General features: G+C 52.1%; 1 protein-coding gene across 1 annotated transcript in view; it reads right to left on the bottom strand.

The window, feature by feature from the left end:
• The window catches only part of KLF9 (KLF transcription factor 9), a 31708-nt gene extending 20344 nt beyond the window's left edge, over positions 1 to 11364 (bottom strand). The window contains exon 1 of the mRNA XM_004600116.2: positions 10298 to 11364. Within this exon, the coding sequence (XP_004600173.1) occupies positions 10298 to 10802 (505 nt within the window). The 5' untranslated portion in view covers positions 10803 to 11364. The remainder of the gene's footprint in view (positions 1 to 10297) is intronic.
• Between the last annotated feature and the right edge of the window lie 8894 nt (positions 11365 to 20258).

Below are 20258 nucleotides of genomic sequence, written 5' to 3' on the forward strand. Positions count from 1 at the left end.
CAGGGATCATTACTGGAGAGCTCAGGGAAATACATGTGGTGCTGGGAATCAAACTAGGGTTAGCTGCATGCAAGGCAAATGCATTAAACCCTGTTATTACCCCCCAGGTGCTATAGGTTGAGGTTTGAAATCTAAGTTTTGTTTCATGACTGGCCATGGTATTCTTGTTGGGCATAATACACACAGAATAACTTCTTATTGCCAGGGGTAGTTACCGTATACAAAGCTCATCTTGGTAAGGATGAAGCCTTTATCTATTAGCATGTAGGGTAACAAATGTTCATGTAAACACAATTCATTCTTTGGGCATTGAAATGAACAGACTGGAATTAAAACCAAGTAAATAATGCAGCTGATCAGTCTGCTGCTGTTAAATTTGTTTCATGTCAGGCCTCTAGTACTGGCTTTATATCATTCACGACAAGGGCCTACAGATATTTGCTTGAGCACAAGAAATTCACACTGAAACCATCTATCTTCTACAACAACCATTTACACCATGCACTCCTGACCTATCTTTCAAGTTGAACTCCAGGGACAATTCAGAACTCTAGTCATCAAAGGGGAGAAAAATCCAGAGGAAGGACAGCTCTATCCCTCATTTTGCCAAACTCTGCTCCCTCGAACATCCTGTGTAGTTCTAAGTAGTTATTATGACCTGTCTTACGTAGCTAGTCCTTCTTTCGATATACAACACACTTGGATTTCCTTTTGGAAGACATCCCTTCCCCACTCTTAAGTCTATGTCATTCAACATGTGTGTGTGTGGGGGGGGGGTGGCTCTGTCCCAAAAGTTGGGTGTGACCCAGCTGTACAACAGCTTAAGGATGGAGTGTACACTTCTATTTCAGTTAAAGACCTTGAAGCCAAGGACTTTTGCTAGAACCAGTAGGAAAGGGGAATTGTTCTCAGGGGCTTACTGAATTGGCAGGGCAATTTAATGTATTCAAGACACAAGTGTACTCAGCACCCACCTCTCTCCCTGGCTCAACTTTAGTGCCCTCATTCTTGGCTTCCTTTCATGGGGAGGCTACCTGAATGAAGGTAAGAGGACTGTCTGCAGCTCAGAAGCACCACCCACCCATCCCCACACCCCTCTAACACATACACATAAGAAACCCAGGTGAGCAATTCTTCGTGGATATCTACATACACCTAGAAATCTGTTAGAAAAATTCCAGAATAAATTCTATGTTATCCAATTTCAAGTCCAATTCTTGCTATTACATTGAGAATGTTGCTACCTTTCTTAGAACTTTTGTGACTTGAACTATAGTAGTGTGGATGGAGTAGAGTGAAATGCTGAATGTTATTATTACTAATATTCATTCAAGCCTCGGTGTCCGCTATTGGCCTTTGTGCATAACCATGGCAAGTCATATTTAAAGGAATACTACGTGGATGAATTTAGCTGAGGTTCTAAACCCCAATGCTAGGAACGTCAAGGACTTCTGGGCAACACACACAGCAGTATCTGCTCTGAATGATAATACTCAGTGATAGGACCGGCCCTAAATGCTAACTGCCTCATCAGAACTAAGCCACACATGGGTTTCTAATGACAGCTCCATTTTACAGATGAGTAAACTGAGGGACTGGAGACATAGTATAGTAGGTGGGGTGTCTGCCTTAAACATACAGCAGTGTGCAGCCCAAAAAAACAAAAACTGAGGCTTAAGACATTAAGATAGCTCCTGAGGCTCAGAATGAGAAAGTGGCAGGGGCAGGACTTAAACAAAGCCCTCTACCTCTTGCCTCTCGTCCCAGACCAGGCCCTTCCCAGGCCCTCACAGGGAGAGGGCTGCCTTTCTGATCACACTTTCTGCCGACTCTGCATCCTTGGGAGGGAGAGATGGTGAAATTGCTTCCTTCCTGAATCCCTGGACATAAAGATGACCTACCAGACTCTCTCCTTGAGTGAACTATCCAGGGCTCTCAAGCAGGATGTAGGCATGTTTGTCTGCTGTGTGCCCCCGAGGCTGCCCCTTGGGTTCAGGTTGGTTCCAGTCTCCAGAGTGACCAGAGATTCACCCGGGAAAGATCCTCAAAACTTGAACACAAAATACTGCTGCCTGGAGCTCCAAACCCTTTCCTCTGGCTGAAGTGCACATCTCTTTCATCTTTTTTAAAATTAAAAAAATTTTTTAAATTTAAAAAAATTTAAAAAATAAAAAAAGCCTCATGTTTTTAAAAAGCCTCCATCTGGCCATTTCGGGGATGCATTCCAGTCCCTTGTGATCATCCTCAATTTTGCTTTAAAATCAGTTTCAAAGGCCCAGTGACCTTCGGCCTTCAATGGCTAACAAACAGGTTCTGGGAATTCTAGAACCTTAGGGAGCTCAGCCCCAGGTGTTCAAGCCTCACCTCCAGGGCCTCACCACAGGTGAACAGAGGAGGCTGTGGGTCGGAGTCCTGGGACTTCAGCATGGAAGGCAGCTTTAAGCACGGACAGAAACAGAGGCCTTAGAAGACCGCATCTAGGAAAGATAGACGCATCTAGTCCCTCAGTGCAAAAGGCATTCTCCATGCATAATAATGTCAGTCATATTTGCTCAGGGGATGGCTAGAGGCAGGGATAAGACAAATGTTTACTCTTGGCCTTAATGCACCAAAAAGGTATTAAAGTTTCAGGAGACTGCAGGAAGGGAGGAGCAGGAAGTTCCTCCTCCCACCTCCCCATTAGCCTGGGGCCACTGTTTCCACAGTCAAAGGGCCAAGGGCAAAGTCCCCAGAGCACACTCTACCTCTGCCCTTTCACTGGGTTCACTGGGTTAACTCAAAGCACTTTTTCACACTAGATAAAAATATGGTAGCCACAGACTGAAATCCTCAGGCCATGGGGCGCTGAAGGGGAGAGAATTCGTACTGCAACAATTCCCAGCCAAGTCTGGTCTCCTGAGCACCCACATGCAGGCCATGCCAGAGGCTCTGGGTAGATAAGGTGAAAGTGCTTTTTGCTAGTAGCCCCTCTGAGCACCTGGACAATCACTGGATTGCTGGGGCAACTGAGGCTCCTGCAGAATTCCAGGAATGCTCCCAAACCACAGGCATTTGGAAACCTAGAGCCAGTTTCCACCCTGGGCTGATGAACCACAAACTCTACAACCTCTCCACAAAGACTTCAAGGCTCTTCCACTCCCTCCCCACCCCGAACACCCACCACCACCTCCATCCCACCCCACTTATCTGAAGGTGGGCTCAGGTTTCTCTACACACAGGCCAAACAATGGCTGTGATGACCCCTCAAGGTTACTGCCAACCTCCACGTTCTAGGGACTGAAGCCACAGCAGAGTGTGTTGGGCGCTCGCCTTGCATGTGGCAACCTGAGTTCAATCCTGTATAGTTCCCTATGCACCTCCAGGAGTGATTCCTGCGTGCAGAGCCAGGAGTAACTCCTGAGCACTGCCTGAGGGGCCAAAAAAAGAAAAAGAAAAAAGAGAAGAAAAAAGAAACCAACCCCCACATTCTATTCTTGGGGCCTCTGAATTTTGCCCAGGCCTCTAACTTCCCAAGCTGAAAGTAGGGTGGAGCCACAGTGGGTGCTAAGCCCCGGATTGCTCTGGATCTCCCCCGAGAATCCCATTTCTTTCCCTTTTTAACCATCTTTGGGGTGTCCCCCCGCCCCGTCCTCTTTCCCCTCCTGTGAGTGTGTTGCATAGAAACAGAAAGTGCCTCTGTACTGATTACTAGGCACTAATTTACGCTCTTCAGTGGGCGCTGGGCTTGCTGGAGAAACATTAGGAAAAGGTGGGAGGGCTGGATACGGGGGAGGATTTGAGCAGCTGAGAGGCCTGGAACGTGGCAGATTTTCTCTGAGCCTGGGAACAGCCCAGGGTGGGGGACAACCACCATAACAGATCAGGAAAATTTAGGAGCCAGGCCTCATAAAAATGAACAAAGCTGGTATATAGATGGATTCATTTTTTAATCAAGAACGCCACTGACCTAAGGGAGTCCAAAAGCTGCCCAAAGGGCTCGAACAGAATGGCAGCTCTAGACTGTGCATGGGAGGTGACGTCAAGGGAGGGGGGGTCCTAAAGAAGTGCATGCTGGGAAAAATCACCCACCCACTTTGCTCCTCATTGAACTGACTGAGGAAGACCACTGTCAGCACACACCACGTCAAGAGGATGCTTCTTCAGCCTGGGAATGTCTCACAGATGTTGTAGAATGACAAGTACTCAGGCTAAGCATCCACAATTGAGACAGGATCGTAAATCTAAGCATTCCTCTCCTCCAGGTGACAGCCTTGCGCCTCACAGTACTGGCGTGTCACCATCTAAACCGTACTCTGTGCCCCCCACATACACACCTCTTCCTATTACCTGGGCTCCTCCCTTCTTCTCACCCTCAGAAGCACACGAGGCAAACCCAGGCAAATGCTTGACTCTCTGACTTCACTTGCATTTTTTTTTCTGCTGTGAAACCGTAATCCTGCAGCGGCCGCCGCTGCTTCGGGAAGGCAATCCTGTCTGTCTCCGCTAGCACAGCCCAGCAGAGAAGGGTGAAGGAGACAAGAAGAGCATGTAGGCCTTGCCCCAGCAGGGACTAGGAATACTACTGGGTTCCTGACAGGCTGTAATCAGCAGAGGGAGTTTCTAGCAGAGCTGGGGCTCGAGTAGTGGACTGGCCCTCTTCCCTTGGAATCAAAGGGGTTTTAGCCTCTTGATTCAGACCCAGAAATGAACCCTTTAGAAGCTTGGAATCCTTAGAAATCTGCCTGAAAGGGGCGGGGTGGGGGGCAGATACTGCTGTCCCTTTTCCTAAGGGAGATTGTTCTTTTTTCCTTAACAGGATACACAAGACTGTATCTGGACAATCTCACTCGGGCAAAAATGGTTCTTTGGCAGGTGAAAAAGTCCTTGGCCATTGCAGAGGTTTGTGGTCTCCTACAGGGCCGTGGCACTTCACAATTCTACATGATGTCCTTGGCATTAAAATGGCACAAGGGGAGGGCAACTGTGAGGGAGAAACGCGCTGTGTGTTTCCTCGGGAGAAGAGAAAACAGAAGGATGGTAGAAATATGCTCATCTGCACCAGTGCCACTTGGCCTTGGCTGGCAACAGCTCCTGGATGAAGCATCTGAAGAAGTGCCCATACCACATCACTTTGGGGAGCCCTGTGGAAAAGGACTGGGCAGACAGGATGGCTCCTGAAAGGTCAAGGCATGGGCTTCCATGGGCCTGCAGAAAAGAGTGGGACAGGCTGAGGGGTTACAGTTTATGAGTAATTGCCCAGAGGCTATCTCAAGACCTTGCCATGTCCCTGAACCCTGTTTCTGGTGATAATGGAAGCAGACGGCACTTTCTCTTTTTTGGGGGGGAGGGGATTGTCCCCAAAAGCAGCACTCAGGAGAATGAGGGCCACTCTCTCATTCTGGTCTGATGACACTTTCTGAAACCAGCGGAGAAGATGACAAGAGCTACTACAGAGCAAGCCTGGCACATGTACAACCAAAGAAATGCCAACTTGAGGCACAAAAAGACCTCACCTGAGTCAGAGATGACAATGATCGACGTGCCTACTGCAGTCAAAAATGTCTTTTCCGAATTCGGAACCTCACTTCCACAGCAAGAGCTAATCCACACATACCTGCTACCAGATCTTCCCACTACTCAGGAGAAATGCTCCAGTAGGTAAGAGGAAGCATGGGCACTCCCTCTAAGACTTTCTGAAGCTCCTATCTCTCCTAATTTTACAGGCTCTTTCTTCTCCCCTGCTGTTCTGCATAGTTAAAAAAAAAAAAAGAAAGAAATTCTCCCTATAACACCAATGTGATGGTTAGGGATTTTCTATAGCTAGTGTCATTATGCTGATTTCAAGTCCCTAAAATTGTGCCTGGCATCAGAATAAGGTCTAAACTTTCTATCACTGGGACATCACCGTCGTGTGATTCTATATAATGGGAATTTGAATGTAGGTGCTTCCTTCACCAAAAGATACATCCATGACACTCTCATGACAGCACACAAGGGATCCTGGGTACTTACTGGGTGACAGCAACCAGGAAACAGGATCAACTTAACACTAGTTGCATTTTAAAACATGCTCAATGTGGTTTCAGATGGAGTGCTCCCATGGGTCTATTTGTTAATCTGAATCACAATGTACTCTGAATTCAGTGAGAACTGTCCTGATTTCAGGAGGGCAAAGGAAGGGGCAGGTGGGAGATATGTGCAGAGGGATCTCTTTTGGTGGGAGGGGTGGCATGGGGACTTCGGTGACACATGTATTTGAGAAGTACATACATATGATGCATGCTAAACCCAGAAATTCCTTACTACTGCAAATCAACAATAATGCGGTAACTTTTGGTTACTGATTTTGGGCTACACCCAGTGGTGTTCAGGACTTACTCCTGGCTCTGCTCATGGAGCACTTCTGCTGGTGCTCAGGGGGACCAGAACTTATGCGATGCAGTGGCTGGGGACTGAATCCAGATCCTCAGGTCCCCACATGCAAGGCAAGTGGCCTATCTCTCCAGCTTCCAAAGCAATAAAACTTTAAAACAAATAAATGTACTCTTGGGACTGGAGCAATAGCACAGTGGGTAGGGCGTTTGCCTTGCACGTAGCCGACCCAGGTTAGATTCCCACCATCCCATATGGTCCCCTGAGCACTGCCAAGAGTAATTCCTGAGTAATCCCTGTGCATCGCTGGTTGTGACCCAAAAAAGCATAATAAATAAATAAATAAATATACTCTAAAGCGTTCAAAAATTGTGGAAATGAGAAAGGGCAGGCAGAGTTGTCATCACACTTTTTTCTTTAGAGTAACAATGGGTCTACTGAGCTGGAGAAATGTACAGGGGTTAGAGCACTTGAATGCAGCCAACTCCATTTTGAGCCCTGGCACCCCATATGGTCCATCAGAGGGCTCAGAATAAATCCTGATCACTGCTGGATAGGGCCCACTGCACCCCCCAAAAATGGGTCTACTGCTTGAATTTCAGAGGCATAGTACTTAAGATACCTTATTTGAGAGCTAAAGAAACAGCATAGTAGGAAAAAATGTAAGTTGTCCATGGCTGCTTAAGAGAAAAAAGTATGCACTCTTTCCTGACCTTGATAACACCCCATTACACATCAACTCCAAAATGCAGCATTTCGTGAGGGTTTATCATATATGGAATGCCAGTAGGCACTTTATATACATTATTTTTGCACCAGAACTTGGTAGCTCTATGACAGATCCTGTGGATGGATTAACTGAGGCCCAAAGAAGGGCCTGCAAACCTTCCAGTTAATAGAGGGTGGAAAAAGATTAAAATAAGAGACCCTGCCCATACAAGGGAAGACTGGCTCAAGCCAGTTGTTAACAGTCAGGAATTTGGGCCCACCACTGCCAGGTCCTTCAACCTTTTCCAGAAAAGTCAGAATTCCGGAGTTGTGTTCTGAAATCCTTTGATTTCTCCATATTAGTCACACTGTAGCACTGTTTTCCCGTTGTTCATTGATTTGCTCAAGCCGGCACCAGTAACGTCTCCACTGTGAGACTTGTTACTGTTTTTTTTGGCATATCAAATACGCCACGGGTAGCTTGCCAGGCTCTGTCGTGTGGGCGGGATACTCTCCGCAGCTTGCCGGGATCTCAGTCAGAAAGGGGTGGAGGAATCGAACCCAGGTCAACCTCGTGAGAAGCAAACGCCCTACCAACTGTGCTATCACTCCAGCTCTCCATATCGGTAAACTAATTAAAATTTAAAAAACCCCAAGTCCACCAAGCCAAACAAATTCAAAGTAAATTCTGTAGTGGACCTCTGGGCTGCAAACTCTGAGCTCAAGTAACGTGCCTCAGTCTCCAAAGTAGAGAAATAGGGGAGCAACTCAGAACCCAGCTGGGTCCACCGCCAGAGCTCCCTTCCCCCTGGACACGGAGCTTGAGCTTCCTCGGGGCACTGAAATCCCTGACAGGCTCCACAGAGCCGGGTCACCGAGAGTGGGGTGAGGGGGTGTGGCTGTTATTTTAGCCCTTTAAATGCACACAGAATGCACATTCCAGTTGTTATCTCTGGCTGGCCTTGGGGATTTAAAGCCAGCAAAATAAAAACCACCAGCCTACCCTGCACCTCACCTCCAGAGACACCGTAACTTGAATCTGTTCTCGAAACTTCCAAACCCGTGAGACCTCCTTCAAGTCTCTCATGTGGTGTGTCGACAAACAGCTGCTTTCGTGGGAGTTCTCTTCAGCAAATATTGACACAAGCTGGGGGGAGTGGATCTTAGTTCCACCGGGTCTTGACGGAGCTGCCCTCCCCACCCCACACCCTCTGATCAACATCAATAAGACCCCTGCAACCATCCTATCATCTAGCTTCAAAAGACAAACTGTAACACTGAACACCCGACTAACATTTCCCTTCATGCTCCACTCGTGACTGTGGAAAAGGGTTCCCTGAAACAGCTGAGCTGCCTGGCCTTCTGGAGCAGGAAAGAGCGCACGGGCGCACGCACACAGAAGCCTAAGCAGCCATTTCTGAAAACCACTGAGGAGCTCAGTGGGCTGGAAGGGCCGGAGGGCCGGGGAATCTTCTCCTAGGAGGCTGCCAGACTCCGAGCCCTGCAGGCCTTCCCAACTGCACCACTGGGCAGCTCCCTGAAGGAGAACGTGCCTTTGCTCAAGGTGGCTGTGGGTGTTGATGTGAAAAACGCAACTCCGGGAACATGGCTGACAGGGCTGGCCCGCCCAACAGCTGTTGGTGAGTAACACCCTCTGGGTGGCAGACCCCTGCTTCCCCTGGGGTGCCTCCAGAAAGGTCACATCCCCCAAGGCACACCCTCCCAGATACCAGCTTTAAAAAGAATGGGCTCTCCTCGGGGACGACAGCTCGAAACCTGCCCATACACCATTCAGTGGAGGGGGAGGGAGGGAGGGAACCCAGCGTCACCCCCCTGCCCTCGGCCACCTTCCCACCAGCCGGCACTGTCCAAGGCAAACAAAACCCGAAACGCAGTTTACGTGGCCTTCAGTTTCAAAAGCAAAGCCAAAGCAAACCCGGCAAGGATCATTTTGGAAACCACAGGCCCTGGGGCCTCACCTAGGAAAGTAATCACGCAATTCTATTAAAAAGTGACAGTGCATTTCCAAAGAACAGCCAACAACCTCTTCTACCCGGAGTCAAAGGACAACCGGAGGGGGGAGGGCGCTTTCACGGGGCGATCCCCAGCGCCCAGGGCTTCCTTATCAGAACAGCAGTCGCAAGACAGGGCCAGACTGAAGATGGAGAGGCCCAGGGCCCAGTGGGAAGGCCTCCCAACTTTCTCCAGCGTCTGGTACGCAGAACCAACAGAACCGGCTGACCCCAGTCCAGGGGTCTCTCCGGAAGCCCACCGAGTGAGGAGGTCTTTCCGGCCACTGCACGGGTCTTTGGGCCAGCCTGGCCTGAGGCTCTTGCCTGGGAGAGACCCCTCTCCACGTGGCCTCCAGGAGGTCCGCTGCGTTCCTGAACAGGCCTCGACCTCCGGCGGGGACCACACCCCCTGCACCTCCTCCTCCTCCTCCTCCTCCTCCTCCTCCTCCTCTTCCTCCTCCTCCTCCTCCTTCTCCTCCTCCTCCACCTCCTCCTCCGCCACCTGCTAACTGCTGGGCTCCGCGGTGTTGGGATTAGGAGGAAAACAACAGCACCTCTAAAACCCGTTCCCACGGAGAAAAGGGAAAAAAAAAGCAAACGCTAACGCATGGTGAAGTTAGCTCACAACCATCTCTGGATCAAAGTCCTCTGCTCCTGGAGCAGAGTTATTTTAAAGCTCTCTGGGGACTCGGGGCCAAATTTAAAACCACCTAGGCAGACCCCAAGAAGTAGCCGAGCACGCAGCTGGCGGGGGACTAACCAGTCCTTAGTCATCCCTACACAGACTCCATGCCGCTTCGCCCCGGGTTGCTGCCACTGGGCTGCCACCCCGCACGAGAAGTCACCCGGAGACACGCGGGTCGCCGCCCCCTCGCGCCTGCCCAGGTGGGGCGGCCCCGCCGCGGCCGCTGCAGGGAGTCCGGGGGCGGGGCACCCCGGGGGGGGGGGTGCGGCGGCACCTCCCAGCCGAGCGGCGGGCGCGGGGGCTGGCGCGCCGGGCTCTGGCTCCCGCCGGCGGCGGCAGTTCCCCACGCGGGGGGCACCCGCAAGGAGCGGGCCGGCCGGCCACGCACCCCGACGCGGTGCGACTCTCGCCGGGCCCGGCGCGGGCGCCAAGTCCGTCCGCGCCCTCTAGTGCGGCGTCCCGAGCGGCCCGGGCCAAAGGTGAAGGGCCACCCCCACCCCCGCACCCCACCCCACCCCGCGGGGAGGGAGACGCGGCTGACCTGTATGCACTCTGTAATGGGCTTTGAGGTGGGAGGATTTGCCATAGACTTTCCCACAGCCGCTGTAGGGGCACTTGTGCCTCTTCTCGGAGGCGTGTTTCCCCTTCGCGGCCACTCCGGGGTGGAGGAGGGAGAGCGGGCTGGGCGCGCCGCCAGGATCCTGTCTCTCCTCGGGGCTGTGGGAAGGACTCGACCCAGATTCGGTGGTCACGTCGCTGTCGGATCCCAGGTCCTCATCGGGACTCTCCAGGCTGTCGCTGCACACCGAGGGGGTCTGGTTGGGTCGGTACTTGTTCAGGTCCAACAAGCTCTTGGCGATGGTGACCAGCGTGCAGTAATCCTTCCAGGTGTCCCCCGGGTCGCCGTGCTCCGCGGTCACCTCGCGCTCCGGGAGTCGCCGCCGCTCGGCGTCCGGAGCGCCCCCGTGCTCCGGCACCGCAGCGCGGTTCGAAATGGAGACCAGACACTGGGCGGCCACGAAGTCCATGTAGGCGGCCGCGGACATGGTGCGGGCGACGGCGGCCCCGGCGGCGGCGGCGGCGCGGCCGAACTTGGCGGTGGCGGCTGCGGAGGTTCGGCTCGCCCTGCCCTCGTCTCGGACGACGAACGCGGCGCGGCGCGGCGGCCAAGGGGGCGGGGGCGCGGGGCGCTTCCGACTCGCAGGAGAGCCGAGGCGACCTCAGCCCCTCATCTTTACGTAACCGGCAGCGCCTCCGCACGCAGCATCCACGGCCCCGGGCTCCGCCGCGCTGCCGCCGCCGCCGCTCGTGCCCCGCGCCGGGCGCGATCCCCCCCGACGGGCGCGCCGGCCGCTGCGAGCCGGCTCCTTTGGAAAGATGCCACACGTGGCGGTCGCAAGTTTATTCGACTGAAAACGCCCCCGAGGCGCGGCGAGAGGAAACTGCAAGCGCGGTACACGCCCTCCGCCGCCTCTCCCAGGAGCCGAAGCCTCGGAGCGTTCAGCCCACCACCCCGACGTGGGTGGTCGGGGCCGTAGCGACCGCCAAGTCTAAGAAACACTTTTCCCCCAGTCCGCGGGCGGCTCTCGAGCCCCTACTCTGGCCGGTCCGCACCGTTCCGGCATTCTCTAGCTCAGTAACAATTTTGCAGAATCCCATCACGTCACAATCCAAACCCCCTCCAATTGGCCAGCGGGGAGGGTGATTCAACTCTGTTTACTTTCTCCCCCTGCCAGTCAGAACGGCCTTTCGGTGGAGAGGTGCGTCTAGAACTGCGCGGTGCGGCCAATCCGGCTGTTTCGTTTCGATGCCTCGTGCTACCCCTCCAGCGTCGAGCGTGGACCTTTAAAAGGGTAACAGCCGGGAGGCCGGAGAGGAGCGGCGGGTCGGCTCCGGGCGCGCCCCTCGCTCTGGTGGCCGGCGCATGCCTTCTGGCTCGCGTTCCACTTTGCGGAGCGGTAGGACGCGCCTTCCCTAGTCAGTTGCGCTCCTCCCGATAAGAGACAACTTCGGCTCCGGTTTTCCAGCTAGCAAATAGTTAAGTGACTTCCTGCAAACGCTACAGTCCCAGCAACCAGCCTTCCAATCAAAAGTAAGTTGGTTGATGTCACTGACATTGGCTCGGCCAATCAGATGGGCGTTCCGAAAGCAAGCGCTCAACACTTGTAAGCTCGAAGAGCTGTAGTGAAACTGAACACATCCCATGCATGTATTTGGCGTTGCTGGTAGTAAAGTTGATATGTACATTAGGGCAGGGTCATGGATATAGTGAAGATTAATAATAATAATAGCAATCATAAAGCACCCTAATGGCAGGTCAATTAACTCAAGAATAAACACAGATGGAAAAGCATCGATTACATTTTTTCAAATTTTGGATGAAGCATACTTTCAGGACAGACCAAATAGTTCTTCCATCCAATACATTAACTATGACTAATGTATCTTAAAAAATGCAGAGCTGACAAAAGTTTGTTTTAAACCATAGACTTTCTGTCTCTTCTTATTTTGAAACGCCTTCATCTGCTAATTTTGAATCTCCCTCACCTCTTAATTCCTCTACTATTCTAGAGCAATTTATCCTAAGTAATTTAGTTTTGAAATTATTGTAACCCACCTTGAAATAAGTGGAGACATGGTTCCGGATAATTTGTATTCAAACACTGTTGTGGGGAAAAATTATTTTTTAAATTTAGGGGCCACCTCCAGCAATGCTCAGGGGTTTATCTTGGCTCTGCAATCAGGAATTACTCCTGGTGATGCTCGAGGACCATTCAGGATGCTGGGGATGGATTGTGGAAGGCAAGCCCCTGCCCACTGTACAATTTCTCCATCCCCTTTCACCCCTGCCAAAAAACAACCCAATTTTTAACATCATTTGTGGCTCATTTTCTCTGCAAACACCTCCCACCTCATCCTCACCCCACCTTTATGCCTGTTAGAATACGGACCCCTTCCCTCACTGTAGAAATGCAGCTAAAACACAGTGTGAGACTTATGTGTGAGACTTCAGTGAAAAGCACCATCTTCTGATTCCTTGTGCTTTGTGACCAACCTCTTGGATTTTGTGAAATATTGACTATATTAAAGATTCTTCAAGATCTAGAATCAGTCTGAGATACTTAAGGCCTTAGAGGATTGTGGCATGTCCTTGATCAGCAGTTAGTTTGGCTTTTTGGGGGTGGGGAGGAGGTAGGGGGGGTTACTCCTGGCTCTGTACTCAGGAATTACTGTTGGCGATACTCAGGGGACCAAAGGGGATGCTGGGGATCGAACCTGGGTCAGTCGAGTGCAAGGCAAACACCCTACCCACTGTGCTATTGCTCCAGCCCCAGAACAATTAGTTTGGATCTTTGAGTTGTATTAACTCAGTTTGAGTTGTATTAACTTCTCTAACTGAATGAAAGATTGGGTTGTTTTCCATCCTGCCAGCTAAGAAAAGAACCCAGGGTTAAATTCTCTTGCAAGGAGGCATCCTCTCAACACAATTGATTAAATATACATTAGCTTTCCTGGCAAGGGGATTTCTCAGAGGGCTTGAGTACACGCATGCCTGAGGCGCATTCCTCCCCCTTCCCTGCAGCACCACCTGAGCAGGGCTGCAGGGTGTGGCCCATAAGGAAAACCCAAACCAAAGCAAAAGAGTATCTTTGCTTTCCTGATTGTATGTGAGAGGAAACTATTTCTTTGTGATGCAGATCCAAAGCTCCAACTGCCCTGCTAAGACTTGGCAAACTTTCATTAAGTTCCTTTAGAAGAAAGGGTCCCCCCCCCTCCGCCCCCCACAAAGAACCCTCCCAGTTTGGAGGCTAGTCTAGTTTATTTTGACTCTGCTTTTGAAGCATTACAGGAAAGTATTTGTAGTAGCTAATGACGGGGGAAAGGGAAGTTATAAAGAGGGTGTGGTCAACCAAAAACAACATTACATGACTCTATCCCGCCCTTCTCTCCCCCCACACCCCGTTGTGGGTTGTTGTTTTTTTCATATTTTAGTAACAGGATGAAACCTACTGCCTCATACATGTGAACCATATACTTTATCATTCTTCTGCCCCCTTGTTCCTGCCCTCTCCAGAGAACTTACTCTGCTCCAGGGCTCTCTGTGTGCCTAGCAATGTAGCACTGTCATCCCATCCATCAATTTGCTCAAGCGGGCACCAGTAACGTCTCCATTGTGAGACTTGTTACTGTTTTTGGCATATCAAATATGCCTCGGGTAGCTTGCCAGGCTCTGCTGTGCAGGCGGGATACTCTCGGTTTCTTGCCGGGCTCTCTGAGAGGGATGGAGGAATCAAACCCGGGTCAACTGCGTGCAAGGCAAACGCCCTGCCCACAATTATAAAAATCCTGTAAAGTAGGTACATTGTAACTCAAAGTCATTTTAGAGTTGTAGTCCAATTCCCTTAATTTTCTAAAAGAATTCACTAAAACCCAGGGGAGTTTGCCTACTTCATGAATTTTCTGGGACAATTTTTGTCCCTAAGGATATGTCAAACATTTAGAAATTGCACCTCTGCTTGCTTAAGGTCCAGCCAAACTACAGGATCTCTCTTGGGTTCCTGTGATCACAGAGAGGGTGTCTCTCAGACTTGCCTTGTAACTGGCAATGCACTGTGCATCCTCAGTTAGCTCTAGAGATAATGTCAGTCATTCCAGAGAAGAAAGTCTGAGTACTTCCTTGGAAATTTGTAATCCCAGAATTTAATCATCACAGAAGAAAACTACCTTTCCCTGCTGTTTTCTCCTCTTTGTATCCCTTCCTAATATTATTTGGATTAAACATAAATACTAAAGTCTTCCAACTCATCCATTTGCATTATAAAATAAAGTAATAGTGGGGCCAGAGCAATGGTATAGCAAGCAGGTAGGGCATTTATTTGCCTTGCAAGTGGCCAACCCAGGTTAGATCCCCAGCACCCAATATTGTCCCCCGAGCCATCAGGAGTGAGGAGTAAGCCCTCAGCACCACCAAAGCCAGGAGTAAGCCCTGAGCACCACCAAACCAAAGGTATGGCCTCCAAACCAAAACAAATAATAAATAGCATAAAACTAAGATTTTTTAGTTAGAGAGAAACTAACTCCACACCAAATAGCTGCGTGACTCAACTTTGAGTTATATTTTGAAACCAAGAAATTCTAGAATTGTAAAATCAAAAAAGCAAAAAAAAGGGGGGGGGGCTGCAGTGATAGCACGGCGGGTAGGGCATTTGCCTTGTACGCGGCCGACCCGGGTTCGATTCCCAGCATTTCATATGGTCCCCTGAGCACGGCCAGGGGTAATTCCTGAGTGCAGAGCCAGGAGTGACCCCTGAGCATCGCTGGGTGTGACCCAAAAAGAGCAAAAAAAAAAAAAAAAAGAACAAAAAACAACCTATCTCTATTTCCACTTGATGTAGGCAGATAGATACATAGATGTAGGGAAAGGCCCTCAGCAATGAAACGTAGATCAAAACTTCTGGGAGGAAAATTCTAAGGCTGATCCACCCTGTGGATACAGAAAACAGACCTGATAAAACCTTCTGCAACGGACTGTGAGGAGATTGGACCCCTTCTCATGAAGTTCCTCAACCCCTAGGATCTCTCCCTTAATACGATTAACGTTAGTGATTCAGCCCCTAGAAGACTCCAGAACATTCCGGATCAAGACAACCCAAGCAGAGCCTATAAAAGTCAGCTTGAAAAGAGAAAGGGTTTGTATATGATGCTTGCACCCATGTGGCTGAGCACATGTGGCACTGGAACACATGTGTTGCCCACATCTCCCCTCTTGAGATCTGTACTTTCATGTCTAATGCTGGGATGTGTCGTAGGGGCTCTCTCCACCCTCTTGAGCATGTTACTATATCTTTCTCTCTCACTCCCTCCCCCTCCACAGCTTCAAAAACCTTCCAAATAAAATCTACTTTCTTCACTGCTTGTCTACTTCTGAAATTCCTTTTTTGCGAGGTGAGACAGGAACCCAGTAACCCTGGGCCGGGATGGCAGAGATGGATGGGGGAAAGTGACTGTCTTTCTCCTCCCAGCTTCACATAAGTCACCCCGGAGGCCCACCGACATCATACTCATCTACTCTTCAGATCTTTGTCAGTAAACTAGGCATAAGGGAATACAGACAACTAATAACTCTAGTCCTCAGTAAAGTTTATATGTCAAACACAGTCTCATACTCATCACAAGTAATAAATTCTGTATCAGGATTTTTTTCCCTTATATTTTTCAAACAACATTGTTTTGCTGTGCTGGGATGCATATTATAATAATTTTATGATTGAAACCCTTTATGTTTTGCCAGCATATAATGGTCCAATAAAAAATAAATTATTCTAAATTTATATAAATTACTCATGATTAAAATAATTTGGTAGTAAGGTAATACTATATAGCATGTATATAAGGCCAGTTTTCCCCAAGTTACTGTTTGTAAATGTGGATTTCAAATTCACACAGGCCAACTGGGAGGAACATAAGGATTCAAACCCTGCCTGTACTTCAACTTTGTTAAGTACGTATTTTCTTTTCTGAGTTTGCCTATGTCTTGGCTTTATTCCCAAGTATAAGCAAGCTCAAGTACTCCAGAGCAATGATTTATGGGCCTGAGGACAGAACATTTGAGCCTTGTTTTCTTTGAGTCTTAACATAATTATTCTCACCTCTTGTAAGAGGCAGAATACCTACAGTGAGCTGTTTCTTACAGCAAGTGTTCAGGCCTAACAGAGCTGGGAAACTGGTTGCCACAGGGCTGAGAGATAAGACTGTATGAACTCCGGCAACCTCTTGAGAATTATCTGTGAATTGATGGGATTAGATTAATATTTCTCCTTCCCCCTCCTTATTCCCTTTCAAACTCCAAATACGTTCAGGATCCCCGTGGCCTCTCCTCTGCCACCTCCCCCAATATTCCTAGGTGGGCCAGAGAGCTAGCACCGTTGAAAGGAGGCTTATCTTGCACGTGGTTAACCATGGTTCCATGCCACACCCCACATGATTCCCCAGCTTCTCCCCAATGATCTCTGAGCACCGCTGGGTGTGGTCCAAAAGTCCAACACAAAACAAAAAACAAGGCTAAGGTTTGGGTCTTAACCCTTAGGTCTTCTTATCTCCTATCCATCGACAAACCCAGTGCTTTACGGCAGAGATCAGAATACTGTAAATCGATATTCCAAGAGATAGAAGTCACGAGTATACATTTGTCCAAAACCGGGTAAATACTTTCTTAATTTCCTGGTCTTGATTTTCCTTTCATCTATAGTTTGTGTAAAGTGGCCAGGGGAACTCACAGAACCCCATCTTTTTCCTTTAGGCCAATTTTCCACTGCAGCCCAAAGCAAGGAGGGGGTGGGGCTATTTTCTGGCAAGGCTGACTCCCAGGTCCCCTGCCTACCCAGAGCCAGGGGCAGTTTTCTCCAACCTGTGGGATGGCGCTAATTATCTAGAGCTTCGTTTGAAATACACATTGCCTGGTTGCACTCCCGCCCATGGTCCAGGGGGATTTAGATTAAAATCTCACTCCGAAGATTGGTTTCTGCCAACCCCGGCTTTTTCTCACTTTTTTCCTGCTTAGGAGGCGTGGACAGTGCCGGATCGAGCTGCCAGCCTGCAGGCGGGCAGGAAGGAGGAGAACAGATGGGCCGCTGGGGGTAGGGGATCACATGTCGGACCTGACTCTGGGCTGGATCCAGGCTTCAGTCCCCAGGCCCGGCGGTGTCCACGCCCCTCCCCCACCCCACGCACACAGGACATACCGAGGGGAAAGCAGTGTTCACTTGTGTGAATGTCGGGGAATACGAAGGTGGCGAGCTAGGGGAGGGAAGAGGCGGACCCCTTAGGGATCAGGCTTCCCACACCGGCGAAGTTCAACGGCTTTGAAATACAATCAGGTAAAAAGCCTGATCGGGTGAGATGCCCGTGGCCGTAACAAGAGCTATCACCCCTCTCGGGGGTGGAGGGGGAGGATTCCCGCCCGCCCGCCAGAAAACTTGCATGACGCCCTACTTTGCTCTCGCTCCACTTAGCAGCCTTCCGCACAACTCCGGGCCTCTCTTTTGCCAAGCAGAAAGGCCACCCGTTCATGCATATGCAGGAGGATAAGTTTAGCTCGCAGCCCCCCTGGCGCGCCGAGAAGCCCCGCGCGGCGCTCGCTAATCAGCCGCGCTGCCTCGGGGGCGGGCGCTCGGCTGGGGCCGCAGACTGGCGGGCGGCGCAGCCACTTGCGGGCCGCGCGCCCGGCTCTGGCATCGCCCTTTAAAAAAAAAAAAAAAAGTCTCCGGCAGGCGGCCGCCGCCGCCGCAGCAGCCGGAGGAGGCGAGTTCATCTGAGGACAGTCCCAGTTCTCAGAAATCCCTTCCCTGCTGGAACATCGAGCTCCCTTTACTGCAGTTGAACAAACTGCCCTACATTGGGGGATGAGGAACCGCCCCAAACTCGTGCAGGGAGCTCGGGGCGCCCGCGCCCACGTGAGCTAACCTTGAAATGAGCCGGACCTAGGGCTGGAGTGGGTGAAGTGGGCGGGGGTCGGTGGGTAGCCTTCGATGACTCGAACCCTGGGGTTTAAGCCGGCCTCGTTTGCCTACCGCTCCCACCACGTTTCATAACTCCGGCGTGGTGTTTTTTTTTTTTTTTTTAAACTCGGGTAAGATGATGTGGGCGTGTTGGGGGGGGGTGTGCGTGCTGGGTGGCACCTTTCCCATCCCCCACGCCTGCGAGTTAGAGGAAAACCTGCCCCGCGGTACCCCTGGGATCACTGCGGAGTAGGGTGTCGAGATGACATCAGCTTCTAAACATAGTCGGTACCGCACCGCACCCCAACTCTGAGCGCCGCGCACGGGGCTAGCAGGAGGGAGCGGGGGCGGCGGGCGCTGCTGTTCGCGGGCGGGGCGGGCCGGCCGGGCTGTGCGGGAGGAGATGACTTTGCAGGAATTGTGCCCGCAGAGTTTGCAAGCAAATCTTTTCCTGCGCTGGTCTGGCCCTGGAGTGAGGCTAACATTCCGGCCATTCCGCTCAGGCCCTGACCCGCAAGTCCCCACGCGCGCGCGCGCGCGCATTGGCAGCCCGGGGCGCTCCCGCACCTTTATTCCTAAATCCAGCCCTCCCCCCGCGGCGGTCGCACCCAGCTTGGGTCTGTTCTGGGAGCACCCGCGTCCATCTCGGGGCTCAGCCTACGAGGGGGTCGGCACGGCCCTCCTGGTGAGTCAGATGGGCTGTGTTTCCTGTGGTTGTTGTGGAACAGTTTGTCCTTTTACCCCCTCCCCCTCCCTGTCTCCTCCCCCTTGGTAAATATAGCGCTCACGTTTCATCATCTCTTTGTCCAACGAGCGCCAGACACCCCGGCCCGCGGCCCCCGCGCCTCCCTCCTCCTCCTCCTCCTGGCTCGCCGTTACCTCGCATAACCCCGCGCGCGCGGGCAGCAGCCTGGCCCCCGCCCCCGCCCGCCTGCACCCCGCGATCCCGCCGCAGTACACGCCCCCTCATCCTCCCCGCAGCCAGACCCTCCGCCGCCTCCCCCAGAAGTCCTGCCTAATTCGCACCGCCACCACCCCGGGTGCACTCCGTGCAGGTGGACACTCGATGCACCCGCCAGGCCCGGATCCTCCACGGAGGCGACTCCCCGGATCCCCGGTCCCGTGGCCGCCCCCCGGTTCCCCTCCCGAGTGCGGGGGCCCGCGGCGGGGTGATTCACCCCCCGACTGAGCCAGCTCGCGGTCTCGGGAGCGGGCACCTCGTGAGCCGCCTGCCCCCCGCAGAGTGGGCTGGAGGGTCGCGGCAGGCTAGGTGGGCGGTGCGCAGCCGAGAAGTGCGTGCTCGACTGCGGCCCGCCCCGCCCGCCTTCCTTTCCACACTTGCAGCCTCCCACCGGGGCCCGGGGGCGGCGGGTGTTCTCTGAACGCAGGGAACTGGCGCTCTCTGTGGTCTCCTGTTTACTTCGCTCCTTCCCTCCTCCCGGCCCGCTCCCTCCTCCGCGCCCGTCGCCCCAGCAGCTGGAGAACCTGCGGCAAACACTGCAGTCACGAGACTCCCGGCCCGCGCGGCGCCCCGCTTCGCCCTGCCCTGCCAGGCTTTGCCCGGCGTCCACTCCTCGGGCATCCACTGGAAAGAAAAGCGCTGGGGGTGGGGGTGGGGAGGGGGGAGACCCGTCCAGGAACGTGGATGCGGCCAAGGCCTCCCTTCCGCCTACTGCCATTCCTCTCTCCTTCCCCCCTTTGGCACCGCAGACTCATCCTGTGGGTGCCCGTGCCTGACTGCCTTTTTGGCTGGGGTTCTGGGCCACCCTGGTGAGTGGCCACCTGGCCAGGGAGGGGTGAGCGGGAAGTCCATTGCGTGCAAGAACTCGGCCTCCAGGATGCTGCAGAGCTGGCTCGTTTGCCGTCACAGGCTGTCCTGTTCGCCGCCATCGGGGGCTCAAAGTTCCCCGCCAAGTGTGGTTTGCAGGCCGAGCCCAGCAATCTGCGCGCAGGGACACGCCCTCTCCTTACGGGGTCTGGCCAAGCCTTTCCTTTCCCAGCTTG

The sequence above is a fragment of the Sorex araneus genome, chromosome 1, assembly GCF_027595985.1.
Source record: "Sorex araneus isolate mSorAra2 chromosome 1, mSorAra2.pri, whole genome shotgun sequence".
In the NCBI taxonomy this organism is placed as follows: Eukaryota; Metazoa; Chordata; class Mammalia; order Eulipotyphla; family Soricidae; genus Sorex; species Sorex araneus.